Raw genomic sequence first — 18,613 nt, forward strand, 5'->3', positions numbered from 1 at the left:
TTGGCATCCGGGATGGTCCCGTAGAACGTTGGAGCCCAGCCCGGCTCTGTGCCTGACTCGCTGGGTAACCTTGCCCCCTACACCTGGGCTCTGGGACTCAGTTTCCCCATCCCTAGAAAGGCGCATCAGATTGGTCTTTTCCGGTCTCCCCTCGGAGGCGGAAGAGAGGGCACGTGTGGAGGTGAAAGCTCAAGGTCAGGTAGTAGACTGGGAGAGGACTGCCCTGCTGGCTGGCCCCAGGGTTAGGGGAGAGGTCCTGGACTACGCAGGGTCAGCACCCAGATCTGGAGATCAGAGGCGGGTTTGGGGGGGGCGGGGGGGCTACTCCGGAGTCCGGGCTGCTGGCCCGTGGGGGGTTGGGGAAGGTTGCTCACGTGGCTGCCTTTGCTTAACGCCGAGCTGGCCTGCTGCTCCGCCCCTTTGGTGCGACTCGCCCCCTGCCGAGCCCCAGGGAGGGAGCCTGGAGGGAACCGAGGTGGTTCCCAGGTGGCCGCCTCCTGTCGTGCGGGGCGGGCGTTGGGCTACCAAGCTGATCCAGGATGGCCTTCCTGCAAGTCTAGGGCAGTGTGCTTTGGGCCCTTCACCCCCCTTCCACCCTCTCCCCCCTCCCGGGGACAGCACCCCTGTCCTGCCCCTGACTCACAATGAAACAAATAGCGGGGTAGGTAACAGCAGAAGCTCAGGTGTACCTTGAAGCCTGACCCCATTTTTAACCCAGAGGCCCTAGTTAAGCCTCGGTTAACTTTTCTGGGAAATGGAGCACACCCTCCTTACTCCCATTTATTTTAATGGTTTGGTGCCATGGTAGCCCTTGAAGCTGGGAGGCAAGAGGTGGACTTAGATGAGGCTCTAGCCTCCCCTTACTCACCCCTCCCCCAGCCTCTCTAAGGGGCCAGGGTGACCCCTCTCTGAGTCTGAGTCTTTGATGCTTGGGAGCCCAACTGTAGTAGCTTTGCCAGTTCTGCCCCTGGAAGTAGGCCAGGATGGCATCGTCATCTCGTCTGATAGATTAGGAAATCGAGGCTGTTTCCTCCCAGTTGGGGTTCAGGAAGCAGCTGGCAGACATGATAGCTGCCTGGGCCACCTCCTGCAGAGGACTGGGAGCAATAGGAATGGAGTGGCCCAGGGTACACTCTCGGACTCCTTGGCCACTGTGGGGGCTAGGTGGTCAAGAGGTTCCTTCTGTCACCTGCCTCTGGTCTGACCATCTTCTCTTGTCCCTCTTCTCTCCCCACAGCTGAAGGCAGATGTTGTCCCAAAGACAGCAGGTGAGATGGGGCTTGGGGCCTTCTGAGTCTGGTCTAGGTGGAAGAGAGAGGGGCCCGGGTAGGTGGGATGGGGAAAGAAGTTGAGGGCACAGAGACCCCAGATGGGAGTTCCACATGAGGCTCTGCTTCTTCGTCTCCTGAGCCAGCTTTGTGTCCCTCTCTGAGCCTCAGTGTGTGCCCTGACCACCTGTCCACTGTAGCCTCAGAATCAGAAGGCACATGTAAATTTCCCCTGGGACAACTTCTTCCCTCCTGGTGGCCAATGGGACAGGGTCATGGCTACATGGCCCAGGGACTCGCTGCCAGGAGAGTGTGTTCTTGTCACAGGGCTCAGACACTGAGCTTTGAAAGGAGATGACTTGCCCTGGGTCACACAGCCAGAACAGACTCGGGCAGGCCTGGGGTGCAGGAGGGGTGGGAGTTGAAGAGGCATTGGCTAGAATGAGCTGTGACCCTGGACTTGAGGCCTGGCTGTTGACCTGCTCTTCCTCCAACCCTCAGAGAACTTCAGAGCCCTGTGTACCGGGGAGAAGGGCTTCGGCTACAAAGGCTCCACCTTTCACAGAGTGATTCCGTCCTTCATGTGCCAGGTATTGTGGTCCTGTCTCAGTTCCTCTTCTGTGAGTGGAGATGATAACGGGTCACCTTGTAGGGTGGTGGTGAGGACGAATGAGGGAGTGCCAGTGGACAGCAGCAGATGACTCTGTCGGCCTGTCTTCTCACTCTGACATGGCAGAGCTTGTCTGGTCGGCCACAGCCCTTCCCTGGCCTGGCCATGGTGCCACAGGGCAAGAGGCAGGATGCCCTGGCTGGCAGAGCCTGTGGGGGTGGGGGAGCCAACACTGAGGCCCGGCTGTGCATGGTGGGTAGATCTTCAGGCTTTGGAGAACCAGCGTATTCAGTCTCTGACCATGTCCCCTGAGCACTTGACATAGGAGAGGAGGAGGGAGAGAGACAGCAGGGATGAGAACACACAGGTCTGGACTGGGAGCTTCTCTTTCTAGAGAAGGGCATCCCTCTCGGTCAGATGAGTGTTCGTTAGTCATGTGTGCTGCCTGGTTTTCAAAAACACGAGTATTGGCTGTGCCAGAGCTTTGGGGACAGATGTGGACAGCAGAAACCTCCCCAGGGGTCAGGACCCGAGCTAGGTTGGCGATTGTCCTCTGTTTGGTCAGTCCCTGCTAAGACAGGGTGTTGGTATCTTGAGGCCAACAGACCACAGAGGCAGGGGCAAGGGTGTCATGGCCTCTCAGAAGTCCTTCCAGCCCACAGTTCTCTCCCCTGTTCCCTCCCCGCCCCCAACCTGGGCTGTCATCAGCTTGTGGTGAGCGGCAGTGGTCGGGCCTGGGCCTGCTGACGTGTTGAATGCGGTGACTTCAGGGATGGGCAGGGAGGCCGTGGCTGTGGGACGGGCCTGGCCAAGCCCTTGGCTTTCTGCTGCCAGAGGCCCTCCCAGCTCTGCCTGCGGCTGGTTGGGGACACAGCGGGAGCTGATGGGGAGGGCCTAAGCGGGGCTAGCAGCTTCCTCTGAATAGCAGCAGGCAGGGGCAGGGACTTCCAAGTCTGGGAACTCACAGAGGCATACACTCGGGGCACCAGCAGGCCCAAGACGGGGTTCTGGGTCTCCAGCACATTGGGGAACCACTGGGTCGGGTGGGGGCAGACACTGGACAGGGAGCAGGGCTCGCCATGTGGCAGCCACCGCCACTCCCTCCAGATCAGACTTCAGAACGGAGACTGCTGGCCCCCTCCCTGTCTACCCTCCAAGAGAAGTGGGTAGAAAATTCTAGGTCACTACGGATCCTCTCAAAATGACCATGAGATCCTTCGAGAATCATTTAAAACCTTGTCCAGATTAAAATTTAAAAAAAGGTGAATCATTTGGAAGGCACGGTAGTAACGGCAGAAAATGCTTAGGCTTTGTTTTTGCTTACTTTCCTTGTTAGTTTATTAGTCTTTATATCCTCAGATTTTCTTTTTTGACCCCTTGTGCCTGAGGGGCTTCTGGCTGGGTGGGCGCAAGGTGCGCTGGGGGCTCCGTCCCAGCACTGCGGCGGTACCCCCCTGGCGGCCCTGGGTGGCCGTGGCTCAGAAGGTGCCCTGTGCTTGCAGGCGGGCGACTTTACCAACCACAATGGCACTGGGGGAAAGTCCATCTATGGAAGCCGCTTTCCCGATGAGAACTTCACGCTGAAGCACGTGGGACCAGGTGAGCAGAAGCCCTGAGCTTTGACTGTGCCGCCACCATGCCTACCACGCCTGGGATATTTGCAGCCTGACACCTGTTTGCGCCTCCCTCCCTTCAGTGCTCCGGGTTGGAGTGCTGGGTTTTCCTGGAGCTTTTTCATTCTGAGCTCACAGTTTTAAAAACAGGCCTTTTCTCTGAGACACGCTGGGGGAGAAAGCCTTTAAGCAAAACCCAGCATCAAGTCACATTGGGGACCCAAGTGACGGTGTGCAGAAGTCCTGTTCTGGCTCTGCTATGGGAGCTTCCCCCAGACCTCCCTGTGGCAGTAGGAGAACAGGCCCTGGGGAGCTGGTCGTCCTGTGGGGCCTCCCTCTCCTCCTCAAGCTCCAGATCTTCAGACTTAAACGTCTTTGCCGGGGTGCGAGCTATTCCCTCTTTTGAATGACTTCGCCGGTGAGTTGTCTTCTGGGGCAGCGCGCCTCACTCCTGCTTCTGTTTGCAGGCGTCCTGTCCATGGCGAATGCGGGCCCCAACACCAACGGCTCCCAGTTTTTCATCTGCACCATAAAGACAGACTGGTGAGTTCCCTGCTCCTGGGGGATGAGCTTCTGAGGGGAGGGTGGCTGTGCCGCGGTACTGTGCTCTGGGCTGGTCGCTCTGTCTGGGCTGTGAGTCTGTGTGGGAAAAGGATAAAGTTCATAGAAGGACTAAGGGAGAATGTGGGTTGTTGTTGGAGGTGCGTCTTTATCCGGTTTCCATTGTTGGTCGTCAGCTGAAATTGTCTCGCAAGTGTCGTACACACACGCACAAAAGGACTTCTACCAAATACACTTGGGAAAATGTAGCAGAACTTCTCAGGCCTCAAGGTGGCCTGGGGTAGAAGCCTCTTTGCTCAGTGGAACCTGTTTCCCAGCTTTATCTCAAGCGTGGAACGGACCCTGGAGCCCTCTTGCTCACATGCTCATGGATTTTAGGGATGTTTTCCCTGGGAGATTACCCACCACCTAATAAATTCCTGTGTCCCAGCCCAGAGGCATGTAGGGTTAAGGGATCAATAGCTGGCCCAGAGCTAAGACTAAAAAGTCCATTTCCTGGGACTTTAGGGAGACTGGAGTGGTGGCTGGATACTAAGCCGTCTCTAGCCCCCAGGCTGGAAGGCACACAGATGTCTGGGCTGGGCTGGTCACTGTCGGCTCTGCCTGCCCTTTGCCCCCTCCATGAAACCCCTCATAGATCCTTCATTGCTGCCCTTGGCTGTACCCAGTGTTGGCCTTGCTGGCACTGACTAGGCTGCCTTGTGAATTCTTGGAACTCTCAAATCGAGAGCCTCTTAGGACTTATTTTCAGCACCCTTGTTATCTTGGCTCTTACCTTGCCACTCATGACCACACATGGACCTCTTATTTCTCAGGAGTAGTTCGATATCCTGGTATCTCCCTGTGCAGAACAAGGATAAATTCACTTTTCATAGGCCAGGTGACCGGGATTCGTGTCCTGGGGCAAAGGTCACATGGCCCGTGAGGCAGAGCACAGGCCCTGGAGGGAGACAACCTCCAGCGTATTTGGGGGAGCTCAGCAAGGCTTGGTGCCAGAGCTCTGAGGGGCGGGTCCAGGTTTTCAGTGTGGGCTCCCCACACGGTTGCCGCCTTTGATACAGAGCTCCCTGCCCAAGTGGCCGTGATGTTGGGTGACCCCGCACTACCTCTCGTTCTTACCTGGCTCAACTCACAGGTTGGATGGCAAGCATGTGGTGTTTGGCCACGTCAAAGAGGGCATGGATGTCGTGAAGAAAATAGAATCCTTGGGTTCCAGGAGTGGGAAGACGTCCAAGAAGATTGTCATCACAGACTGCGGCCAGCTGAGCTAAGCGGCTGTGAGCAGGGCGCGAGGCCGGCGGCAGCCACACCTGCGTGGGCTCCCCTGGGGGGGCCACCTTGGGCTCCCGCGGACTTGTCCGTTCTCGTTCCACATCGCCGTGAGGAGCGTCCGATCTCCACAGGGCCCACCCTCCCTCAGCACCCTGTTTCTGGTCATCCGTCACGGACACGATGCCATCGGGCCTTCCCTGTGGTCTCCCCCAGCCCATGTTCACCTGTGCCTTGGACGGGGGTGGTGAAGGGTTAGCTTCGGGCACAGGTTTCTGCCTTTTCCTTGACTGAAGTGGGGGAAGGCAGCCACCACCAAAGGGCCACTGTATCTGTTTAATGTCCTTTTCTAATTGGAATAACTTGATTAACGAGATCACCTGGAGGTGAAGCTGTGACAGTCGTCTGTGCCATGGAATGACCTCACTCGGTGGCAGAAGCCACACAGCCCCAGAGCTTGGCCTTTGGAACATAATCCGGGCTTTCGCGAAGGGTCCTTGGCCAAGGCCTTGCGTCCTAGCCACTGTGAATCCTGTTGGTTTGCTGCGTGATTTCTGAGGAGGGTTTATGTGGGGAGAAGCAGCCAAACCCAGGACAAACCCTCTGCGAGCTGTGCCTAGTCGGTGAATCGGGGACAGCCGAGATGGCGCATACGTGCCCGGTGCTCTGAAAGACCGTTGATGTGTATTTTCTGGAGGGCTTTGATCTTTCTGTGTTTAATAAATCTACTGATGGTGTATATAATACACTTCTGGGACATTTATTTGTGTTCCCCCTAAATGTGAAAATAAATCCTATTTTCTTTAAAAGATTGTGTGGTATCTGGTGGTTTTAGGAAGTGTTTATTATCATCCCAACAGCCATGGAAGGTCCCATTGTCATCCTCCTAGAGGAGATGGGCTCAGACAAGCTGTTTTAGCACCGCAGGCTCTCTGTGAGCACTGGTGTCGCCCCGAACCCCAGCTCCACCTCTTGGTGACCCCAAGTCTGTTTTCCTCTGCTGCATACATACTGTGGTTAACGGTGATGCCCAGCTCCCAGGGTGGGGAGAGTCAGATGTGATCTGTGTAAAGTGCGAAGTGTGGCACCTGGCACGTCGGTGTCATGAACACTGAGTGACCAGGATGATGATGTTTTCCATGTGTCAAAGTCTTAGGGAAGGATCTGTGATCATCTAAAGTTAGGTGTGGCTGGGGTGCCTGGGTGTCTCAGTCGGTTAAGTGTCTGGCTTCGGCTCAGGTCATGATCTCATGGTTCATGGGTTCAAGCCCCACATCAGGCTCTGTGCTGATAGCTCAGAGCTTGGAGCCTGCTTCAGAGTCTGTGTCTCCCTCTCTCTGACCCTCCCCTGCTCATGCTGTCTCTCTCTGTCTCTCAAAAATAAATAATAAACATAAAAAAATTTTAAGAACAAATAAAAAAATAAAGTTAGGTGTGGGCTTTACCATCCTAGATTTGCCATGGAGAGGTGGAATCCTAGGTGTTTCTGAAGTCATGGGGAAGGCAGATTGGGAGGTGGGAGAGAAAGATGAAAAACTCAAACAGCCAGAGCTGGCACCATCGGAATAATAGAATAGTCACATTCTAGTCGCAGTATGAATAGAGATATTTCACATTGGGATTCCCGGAGTCTGATGATATGTGCGCCCTGTCATTCTGAGATCACAGTGGGTGGAGTTGGGTCCTCTGGAGTCCTGAAGGGTTTCCAGGATGTCAGTTTCCGTAGTTCAGCTGCATGTATTGGGAGCTTGGCTCACCTAGCAGCTTTTGAACAATTCTCAAGAGCCGTAGGGTCCTCAGCAAGGGGAAGACAAGGGATATGGGTCCCCGAAACCCATTTTCAGGCAGATGCCTCCTTTTTTTCTTATCGGGGCTCTGCAAGAAGTTTCATTTGAAGAATGGGTTCTTGAGGCACCGGGGTGGCTCAGTCAGTTGGACGTCCACCTTCGGCTCAGGTCATGATCTTGCCGTTCCTGAGTTCAAGCCCCATGTCGGGCTCTGTGCTGACAGCTCAGAGTCTGGAACCTGTTTCAGAGTCTGTGTCTCCTCTCATTCTCTGCCCTTACCCTGCTCATGTTCTGTCTCTCTCTCTCAAAAATAATAAACATTAAAAAAAAAAAAAGAATGGGTTGAGCCAAACAGTGTTCCGTATAATGGTGATAATAGTCGTAACTGGTCAACAGCCAGTCCAACATTTTATAGGTGGGTGAACTGAGGCCCTTGAGTGGGGTCACGATTCCCTAGGTGACCCTGTGAATCAGCCAGCAGAGCAGGAGCTAGAAGCTCAGACTCGCCAATCCAGAGGGCTCTGTTGGGGACCTCTCAGAATGCATGGGCCCATTGGTCCTCAGATGCCCCATTCAGAGCTCTTGTGATTCCTGAGGTCAAAGCCACTACTGTCCCTGTGGAGTCTTCTCTTGACCTCTGGGCGATTCTAAGGAATCAGGAGTGCTGTTGACAAGTTTGAGGGGCAGCCCCTTGTGTGTGACCTACTGGCCCCATAGTGATTTCTGAGGGGTCTCAAGTCACAGAGCCTGTGGGGCTTGTCTTTGATTCACAGAGACTTTCCTTTTCTGTGAGTAGTGTGAGCAAATGAGTGTGTGTGTGTGTGCGTGTGTGTGCACATGTGTGCACATGTCCATCCAGAGGAGTCTGGTGTGGGGCAGAATGTCCTAAAACCAGCTTCCTAAAGATGGGGCCACTTGCTCAGTTGGCTTCCAAGCACCTTGCTCAAGGGCCTGTGCCCGGTCTTACCGTACAAAGCGGGAGCCTGAGTCACCTACAAACAAGATAGTGACTTGCTGGCACGGGGTTCCTAACGCATGAATGAGGTGGTGAGTCATACACGTGCTCTCAGACGTAATTGTGTGATGCTTCCGAGGCATAATATCTTTAAACATCTGAAATGGCATTTTTCTGAGATAACACATGATAGCTTTTCAAAAGGACTTCGCCAAGGCAGAATTCACACATAACAAAAGTCACACATTTTCAGCATAACGCTCGATCCCTTGGCAAATTCACACACCAAACTAAGTTCTAGAACATTTCTGTCGCTCCGGAAAGTTACCCCGGTGCACCTTCCCAGGCCACCCCTGAATCCTGTCCCAGTAGATGAATCCTGCCTGCTGCAGGACTTGGGATCACACAAGGTTGACTCTTTTTGCACCTGGCTTCTTTCATGGAGCACCTGGGAGCACGTGGGAGAATTTAACCCACTTCCAGACTCCAGCATGTTGCTCCACGAAATGGAATGTCTGTGAATGTTTCCCGGGCCAGGTAAGGCCTAAAGCAATGCCAAGAGGAATGCCGAGGTGCTGGTCAGACGGGCAGAGTCCTGGGCCATACCTGAGACCCTGCTGAATTACAAATCTCTGTGGATGGGACCTAGGAATCACAATGTTAAAGTAGTTCTGTTTGAGAATCTGAGCAGAGGCCGGGGTGGGCGAGGTTCAAAAGCAAACCACTAGTCCACGAGAGTCACTGGTTACTTCCGGAAACATTTTTTGCTCCCGGGAGCTCTGGGAGTCTGGAGTGAGCCCTCCACTTTAACTCTTAGTTGGTGAGGTGGGTATAGGCTGTTCGGCCCAAGCTTTGTGGGCTGCTGCTTCTCCTTAGTGCTGGCTCAAGCGGCTTCCCAGCACCCCAGCTTGGTGAGGTGCCTCTGAGGGGAGGGTCCCTGTGTGGTGGCCTCAGCTCTTCCTTTGTTGCTAGGAGGAGGGCTTGGGTGGCTCCGGACTGGAGAGCATTTCTCAGTGAGTAGCTTCTGGGAGCCAGAACTCAGCTGGATGGCCAGGGCCAGTGGAACAGGACACATAAAAAAAGTCTTGGCACCCCAGTGCCTCCCAGATCAGCCTCGGCCTAAGAGGCTGTCCAGAATTATGATGGTGTTATCATTATTATTGTTAGTACCACATTGTGATGGTTAATTTTATGTTTCAACTTAACTGGGCCATGAGGGTGCCCAGACAGTTGGCCAAACATGATTCTGGGTGTGTCTGTGAGGGTGTTTCTGGAGGAGATTAACACTCCATTTGGTAGACTGAGTAAAGCAGATTGCCCTCCCTGGTGTGGGTGGGCCTCATCCAATCAGTTGAAGGCCATAAAAGAACAAAGTAAGAGGAACTCCTCCTGCCTAACTGTCCTGGAACGTGAGCCTTGTGCCTCCCAACTGAAGTATCTGCTCTCCTTGGGGCTTGAGTCTGCTGGCTTGGAGACCAGAGCTTACACATCAGCGCTTCAGGCCTTCAGACCGTCAGACTTGGACTAGAACTACACCCACAGTTTGCCTGGGTCCCCAGCTTGCCAACTACAGGTCTTGGAACTCCTCAGCCCCCATAATTGTGTGAACCAATTCCCTATAATAAATCTCATTTTACACATACATACATATGCACACACACACTCACATGCTAGTGGTTCAGTTTCTCCAAAGAATCCTGACTCTTCTACTTATAAAACCAAAATACGCTTGTGAAAATTCAAATGTTACATAAATATATAATATAGAGAACTTATTTTATCTATTTAATCTCCACACTCAACGTGGGGCTCAAACTCACGACCCCGAGATCAAGAGTGTCACGTTCTCCCAGCTGAGCCAGCCAGGCACCCCTATAATATAGAGAATTTACATCACCCAGGACCCTATCATATTAATAGTATGGGTTTCTGTATTTGCCTAAGATATAGGAGACTGCAAAACTATTCCTGCCCCAACAATAATAAAAGTGAATAAACTATAAAGACATGCCTTTTTTTGAGTTCATCAGAAAGGGAACTAGATAATCTGAGTTCCAAGGAGAGAGGGCAGCCAAACTGTCTTGCCCGTGGCAGAGCACTGTAGAAAGATTTGGCCACAGAACCAGTGAGCAGGATGAAATCGGGTACACGTTTACTGAGTGGGTAAGGCAAAGAAGGGACTCGTCTGTCTGGAATGGCTCGGGGCCCTGCACACAAAGCCAGTTCACAGGCGCTTCCAAGGTCTCCATTGTCTGCTCAGGAGAAGGGTCTCCGAGACCCACCTTGCTGACGTGCACCTGCAGTGACCTTTAGCTCCTGGCGGGGACCCTTGCTCACTTCGTCAGATGTTCTCCTGTGCAGCAAAATTCTGAATCCACTAGTGGAAGGGCCATACTGCCTTCATCCCCAGGGAGAAGTAAAAGCTCACCCTGGCCAGGGGAAAGGTAGAAGAAAAAAATCCCATACCCCTCTGGGAGTGGCAAGAAACCATGCAGGGCCCCAGAACTCATACTGGTAGCAAGCAGAAATCAGCCGCCCCTGGGGAGGAACAAATGCACACCCAAGACATGCCTAAGACTGAAGCCAGACCAGGATAACAGCTTCCTGCCCCCACCCCAAGCGTAGTCGACTGGTAGGGGAGAAGGAAAGGCGTGGAGAGAGAGACCTTCAATGTTGCACAAAGCTGGGAGTGGAGTGTGAGCAGGGAGGAAAACCCTTCTGCGCCGTCTGCCCCCCTGCTAGCCGCAAGCGGAGTTGGCCCCCACCACAGGAATCCGCACCTGCGGGGCCCCAAAGGTAAGGGCAGCAGCAACAGAACCCAAGGCCAGCTCAACCCTGGACGACATCCACCAGTCTCCCACAATAGACTTGAAACAAGAAGCTGCATGGCCACTTCCCAGAGTGCTCGCTACGCTGCTGTGTCTTCTATTGCACGGATAACGTGCATCATTCAAGGCAAAAACACTGCTCATAAATAAAACAGTCAACTGAACCAGGGTCAGATATAACCCTCCCAGATGGGAACATTAGAACGGTTGTGATTAATACGTTAAAAGTATCTAGTGGGAAAGATGGACAACATGAAGAGAGGGGGACTAATTTTAGCAGAGGGGAAGTATAAGAAAGAGTCTAGTGGAGATGCTACAAGAAAAAAATACACACCAAAAATGATACCCAAAATGGAGAAGTCCTTTGAAGAGCTCCACAGCAAACTCAGCACAGTTGAGGAATATATCTGATTTGCTGAAGAATTATAGATATGACACTCAAAGTACAATCAACAAAAGAAAAAAACAGATAAATTGGACTTGGCCAAAATGGAGATTAAAAATGTTTGTGCTGCAGAGAACACCACCACGAAAGTGGAAACAAACCCCCTGGGGGGAGAAAATAATAACTATTGCCAGCATGTGAAGTGGTCTAGCTGCATCGATAAAGAACTTATCAAACTCAACACCCAAAAAACAAATAATCCAGTGAAGTAATGGCCAAAGGACATGAATAGACACTTTTCCAAAGAAGATATCCAGGTGGCTAACTGATACACGAAAAAATGGTCAACATCACTTATCATCGGGGAAATACAAATTGAAACTACAACGAGATACCACCTCACACCTGTCAGAATGGCTGACATTAATGCCTCAGGCAACAACAGATGTTGGCAAGGATGTGGAGAAAGAGATCTCTTGCACTGCTGGTGGGAATGCAAACTGGTGCAGCCACTTTGGAAAACAGTATAGAGAGTCTTCAAAAAATTAAAAATAGAACAACCCTATGACCCAGCAATTGCACTACTAGGTATTTATCCAAGGGATACAGATGTGCTGTTTCAAAGGGGCACATGCACCCCAATGTTCATAGCACTGCTATCGACAATAGCCAACGTACGGAAAGAGCCCAGATGTCCATCGACAGATGAATGGATAAAGAAGATGTGGTACACACACACACACACACACACACACACAGAGCAATCAAAAAGAATAAAATCTTGCCATTTGCAACTACGTGCATGGAACTAGAGTGTATTATGCTAAGTGAAATTAGAGACATATCTTATGACTTCACTCATATGAGTAATTTAAGATACAAAACAGATGAACATAAGGGAAGGGAAACAAAATAATATAAAAACAAGGAGGGAGACAAAACATAAGGGACTCTTAAATCTAGAGAATGAACTGAGGATTCTGGAGGGGTTGTGGGTGGGAGATGGGCTTAATGAGTGAGGGGCATTAGGGAGGACACTTGTTGGGATGAACACTGGGTGTTACACGTAGGGGATGAATCACTGGATTCTATTCGTGAAATCATTGTAGCACTATCTGCTAACTAACTTGGATGCAAATTAAAACATTAATTAATTAATTAATTAATAAAAAATAGTCCAGCTGCTTTAGAACGAGTCTGGCCGTTCCTCAGATGGCCGCACACACAGAGTTAACATATGACCAGCAATTCCACTAGTTGGTATGTACCTGAGAGAAAGGAATGTCTACCCAACAACTTTTAGGCAAATACTTAGGGTAGCATTATTGGCAACAGTCAAAAGGCAGAAAGAACCAGTTGTTCATCAGTGAGCAAATGGATAAAAAGTGGTAGATCTACACGGTGGAATATTATTCCGCCATAAAAAGGGATGATGTGCTGATTCATGCTACAGACTGGGTGAACCTCGGAAATATTCAACTCCATTGAAGAAGCCAGTCACAAAACGCCACAAACTGTATGAGTCCATTTATAGGAAATGTCCAGAACAGGAAAATCTATAGAGACAGACCGAGATTAGTGTTTGCCTAAGCTGAAGGGATAGGTGGGGACGTGGGGGTAAGTGGGTGACAGGTAAACTGTATGAGGTTTCTTAATGGGATGAAGGAAATCGCCTAAAATGGACTGCTCTGGGGTAGCATATGTCTGGGCATATACTAAAAACCATTGAGGTGGTTACTTTAAGTGGATGGATTGTAGGACATGGGAACCATAGCTCAATAAATATGCTTCAAAGTATGGTGCTTGCTTTGACAGCACACAGAGTGTGCTTAAAAATATGTATTAGGAAAGTCTCACAATTCTTTGGGTGTAAAATCTGTTTTCTCTGGAGTTCTTTTGTTCTCTGGGAAATGCTGAGATTTGACCTAGTTGTGGGAGAGGGAGTGGTGTGTCTCGGGCATGGCCTTTCAAAGCATCTGCCCCAGGAGACGTTCTCACAGTGTCTGAGCAAAGCAGCCTGTTCCTCCTGGACACACAAGGGCAAGCCACTTCCAATAGCCAGGGAAGGATTCAAGTTGCTGCTTTTATTTGGGTCCAACCAGATGTCCCTGTTACACATTGCAGGATCCCATTCTTTCCCTTTCACATGAAACACTTAGTGAGACTATGAAGTTAAATGATGTGATTCGGCAACCAACCCAATTAAATTTTTGGTTGATTTTAAGGGATATCCATCTAGCATCTGTAGGAAATGAGAGAATCTTTCTAGGGTGGCCCTGGAAGGTTTCTGGTTCTTAACCGGAACATAAGCTGAGAATTTGTCATTTTCTTTTGGTAAACCATCAGGCATGCTCGAAAGAATTCATCCCGCATCCCAACAGTCAAACGGGGCAGCCACCTGACCTCCCAAGGCACATGCTTCTCTTGTTAGTTAATCACAGGAGATAACGTGATTAATTGTGATGTCACTGCATGCCATGCATTACCAGCATCCCATTTCCCTTTGGCAGGTAGTTCAGCACTGCCTTCAACCCCAAGGGCGCAGCCAAACGAATCTCTAAATCCCATATTTGTGGAGTTATCTCTTAGGACCACTGCCATGTTAATTCTATACTGGCCAGGGTCCAAACAGGATACAGAAACAACACACTAATTCTCATATGGAAAGCTGAATAAAATTTATATACTGGCACAAAAATAGACACATAGATCAATGGATTAGAGTCCAGAAATAAATGCACACTTTTATGGTCAATTAATCTATGACAAAAGGGGCAAGACTATACAATAGGGAAAAGACTGTCTTTCTAATAAATGGTGTTTGAAAAACTGGATAGCTACATGCAAAAGAATGAAGCTGGACCACTTTCTTACACCATACACGAAACTAAAATGAATTCAAGACCTAAATGTGAGACCTGAAACCATAAAACTCCTAGAAGAATACATAGGTGGTAATTTCTTTGACATTAACTATAGAAACACATTTCTAGATGTCTCCTGAGGCAGGGGAAACAAAGCAAAAATTAAACTATTGGGGCTACACCTATATAAAATACTTTTTCACAACAAAGGAAGCTATCAACAAAACAAAAGGCAGCCTACTGAATGGGAGAAGACATTTGCAAATGACATCCCATAAGGGGTTACTTTCCAAAATATATAAGGAATTTATACAACTCAAAAAAGTATAATCCAATTAAAAACTGGGCAGAAGACCTAATTAGACATTTTTCCAAAGAAGACATACAGATGACCAACAGGCACATGAAAAGATGCTCAGCATCACTCGTCATCAGAGAAATGCAAATCAAAACCACGATGAGACATCATCTCACACCTGTCAGAATGGCTAAAATCAAAAACACAAGAAACAAGTGTTGGCATGGATGTGGAGAAAGGGGAACCCTCTTGCACTGTTGGCGGAAGGCAAACTGGTACAGCCACTGTGGAAAACAGTGTGGCGGTTCCTCAAAAAAATTTAAAATGGAGTTATCATATGATCCACTAATTCCACTACTGAGTATTATCCAAAGAAAATGAAAACCGTCCTTTGAAAAGATATTTGCACCCCATCTGTATTGTGGCATTATTTACATTAGCCAAGATATGGGAACAGCCTCAGTGTCCACTGGTAGATGAAGGGATAAAGAAGATGCGGGGTGTGTGTGTGTGTGTGTGTGTGTGTGTGTGTGTGTGTGTGTGTGAGATAAAATACAGCTCAGCCATAAAAAAGACAAAATTTTTGTCATTTGCAACAACATGGGTGTCCCTAGGGGATATAATGCTAAGCAAAATTAGTCAGAGAAAGACAAATACCAGAAGTTTTCTCTCATACGTGGAATTTAAGAAACAAACCCCCCCAAAAAAGATAAAAAATGCAACCATTTTAATTGTTGTTCTTCTGTATGTAATCTGCCCTTTTCCATCTATCTTCTTTTAGGATTTTCTCTCTAACCTGATTTTAAGCAATTAGATTATGATACAATGTATGGTTTTCTTTATGTATTTCTTGTGCTGGGTTTATTGACCTTCTTGGGTTTATAGATTTCATCAATTCCGGGAAATTCTCATTAATTATTTCTTTGAATATCTTTCCCTTTTTTCCACACCTTTGGAGATTCTTAATTTGTACATTAACCTGACAGGAGTTGTCCCACAGCTCATTGATGCCCTATTTTTTTTTCAGTCTTTTTATATTGGAGCATTTCATTTTGTATAGTTTCTACAACTGTCTTCAAGTTCACCAATCCTTTCTTCTTTTCATTTGCTGTTAATCCCACTCAGTGTATTTTTTGTATCAGAGATACTTTTCCATCACTAAAAGTTTGATTGAGGTTAAACAATATTGTTTCCATGTTTCTTTTTAACATGGTCATGCTTTCCCCTACCTTCCTGAAAATACAGAATGCAGTTAGAATAACTGGTTTAGTATCCTGTCTACTTTTGCCATCATCTGAGTGATTTTTTTCCCCTCCTCCTTATGGATCACATATTTCTGCTTCCTTATATGCCTAACGTTTAATGGATGCCAGATACTTCACCTTATTAGGTGTTGGATATTGTTGTGTTCCTGTAAATATTGCTCAGCTTTGTTGTGGAATGCAGATAAGTTATTTGGGGATGGCTTTATTCTGTCGAGGCTTGCTTTTGAGCTTTGTTAAAGAGACCAGTGCATCCTTTAGTGAAGGACTAGTTTTGTCCCACTACTGTAGTCATAGCATTCTAGGAACTCTGCCCTATTTATTAGGAGGTTTCCCAGTCTGGCTGGTTGAGAACTCAATTTCTTTCTTTTTTTTTTTAATTTTTTAAAATGTTTTTATTTATTTTTGGGAGACAGAGAGAGACAGTGCGAGCAGGGGAGGGTCAGAGAGAGAAGGAGACACAGAATCTGAAGATAGGCTCCAGACTCTCAGCTAGCTGTCAGCACAGAGCGGGGCTCAAACCCACGAACTGTGAGATCATGACCTGAGCTGAAGCTGGCACTTAACCGACTGAGCCACCCAGGCGCCCCGAACTCAATTTATTTCTATTCCCCTGCGTGCTTTGGGGATTTAGCTCTGTCTGTTCCTTTCGTCGGCATCAGGTAACTTCACATATATGTGACAGTCCATGCTTAGCTCACTAGGGCAGGAACCCTCTGCATATGTCTGGAGCTCTCTCTTAGGATCTTCCTCCTCTCCGTGCCATTTTCCATTCTCTGTGCAGCTCCTTTCCAGTGCTCCGATCTGAAAATTCTACATAGCCTCTGCCCCCTAAGTTCCCCGGTCCGTCTCCTCCAGTAAGGGAGCTCGCTGGGCCGTGTGGCTTCCCCCCCCCACAGCCCCCCGCCGCCGTGTGGCCTTTCCTACCGGTGACCTAGGAGGTCTGTCCACAGGCCTCGCCTCGTTTGCTCATGTTTCCTTTTCTCAGGAATCCTTGCTCCATGCTGCCTTTGTCCGCCAGCTGGAAACCATTGTGTCACATATTTTGTCTGTGGATTTAGTGGTTTAAAGGGAAAGGGTGGCTCCCATCTGTTTCACCCCAGAAACTGAAACCTTCTGTATTGTTTGAGCTGCTTGCAAGGAGATTGAATACCTTCTCTTCGTACGTGGGTGAAATACACGTCGGCCCAGGGTGGGGACAGCAGCTGCAGACGCCCAAGGTCCAGCCCAGCCGCCATCAGCGAGCTGCGAGAGAGGAGCGCGGGTCAGACCCACTTCCTCCGTCAGCCTCACCCGTGACGGGGCGTCTCCACAGCTGTCCGAGTTCCCACGGGGCCCCAGCCCCTCCCGGCACCAGCCCCCAACCTGGATGGAGGAGCAGCCTCGGGGTCACAGATGGGAGGAATTGTCAGGGTGAAGGATTCTAGATGGAGCCTGAGGCCCTAACTGTGGAGGTGTGGGGCACGGGCCTGGCGGGACACAGCAGTGAGATCAGTGACAGGGGCCTGAGACCTGGCAGGTCAGACTCCGGCTCTCCTGACCTCAGAGCTCCCTCCTTAACGCACAAAAACAGAAAGGCGGTTAACAAAACAGATTGGCCAGTCAACGTGTTACCTCACGTTAACAGAAGAAAGGATGAGAAGCATAGGATCATTTCCACAGAGGCAGAAAAAGCATTTGACAAAGTACAACATTCATTCATGATAAAAACCTGCAACAAAGTAGATTCCCAGGGAACAAACCTCGATATGATAAGAGGCATGTATCAAAACCCCCCAGCAATCATCACCCTTAGTGGGGAAAAACTGAGAGCTTTCCCTCTGAGATCAGGAGCCAGACAAGACCGTCCACACTCACCGCTTTTATTCAACATAGTCCTGGGAGTCCTAACCACAGCAGTCAGACAACAGAAATAAACGGCATCCAGATCAGCAAGGAAGAAGTCAGACTTTCCATATTTGCAGATGACGTGATACTCTATATAAAAAAACCCAAAAGACTCCACCCAAAAACTGCTAGAACTGATACATGAATTCAGTAAAAACACAGGATACAAAATCAATGTTCAGAAATCTGGTGAATTTCTATGCACCAAGTATGAAGCAACAGAAAGAAATTAAGGAATCAACTCCACTTATAATTACACCCAAAACAATAAGATACCTAAGAATAAACCTAACCAAAGAGATGAAAGTCCTGTATACTCTGAAAACTATAAAACACTGATAAAATAAATTGAAGATGACACAAAGAAATGGAAAGGCATTCCATACTCATGGATTGGAAGAACAAATACTGTTAAAAGTCTATACAATCCAAAGCAATTTAGACATTTAATGCAACCTCTATCAAAATAGCAAGAGCATTATTCACACAGCTAGAACAATCACAAAATTTGTATGGAACCACAAAAACCTCAAAGAGCCAAAGCAATCTTGAAAAAAATCAAAGGTCAAGGCACCACAATTCTGGATTTCAAGTTATGTTACAAAGCTGTAGTAATCAAAACAGTAATGGTACTAGCACAAAAATAGATACATAGATCAATGGAACAGAATAGAAAACCCAGAAATGAACCCACAATTATATGGTCAACTAATCTTCAACAGAGCAGGAAAGAACGTCTAATGGGAAAAAAGAAGTCTCTTCAACTAATAGTGTTGGGGAAAAATCCTATAAGAGAGCAGCAGGCAGTAACTTCTTTGACATGATTGTTGCAACTTCTTTCTAGATATGTCTCCTTAGCCAAGGGAAACAAAATCAAAGTTAAACTATTGGGACTACGTCAAAATAAAAGACTTCTGCACAGCAAAGGAAACAATCAACAAAACTAAAATGCAGTGTATAGAATGGGAGAAGATATTTGCAAATGACATATGTGATGAAGGGTTAGTATCTAAAATATATGAAGAA

General features: G+C 48.7%; 1 protein-coding gene across 1 annotated transcript in view; it reads left to right on the top strand.

Moving 5' to 3' along the window:
- Nucleotides 1-5,423, top strand: part of PPIF (peptidylprolyl isomerase F) — a 6,247-nt gene extending 824 nt beyond the window's left edge. The window contains exons 2-7 of the mRNA XM_029919867.1: nt 452-661; nt 1,238-1,268; nt 1,770-1,858; nt 3,381-3,477; nt 3,959-4,034; nt 5,188-5,423. Of these exons, the coding sequence (XP_029775727.1) occupies nt 452-661; nt 1,238-1,268; nt 1,770-1,858; nt 3,381-3,477; nt 3,959-4,034; nt 5,188-5,323 (639 nt within the window). The 3' untranslated portion in view covers nt 5,324-5,423. The remainder of the gene's footprint in view (nt 1-451; nt 662-1,237; nt 1,269-1,769; nt 1,859-3,380; nt 3,478-3,958; nt 4,035-5,187) is intronic.
- Nucleotides 5,424-18,613: the final 13,190 nt, after the last annotated feature.

This window comes from Suricata suricatta, chromosome 2 (genome assembly GCF_006229205.1).
Source record: "Suricata suricatta isolate VVHF042 chromosome 2, meerkat_22Aug2017_6uvM2_HiC, whole genome shotgun sequence".
Classification (NCBI taxonomy): domain Eukaryota; kingdom Metazoa; phylum Chordata; class Mammalia; order Carnivora; family Herpestidae; genus Suricata; species Suricata suricatta.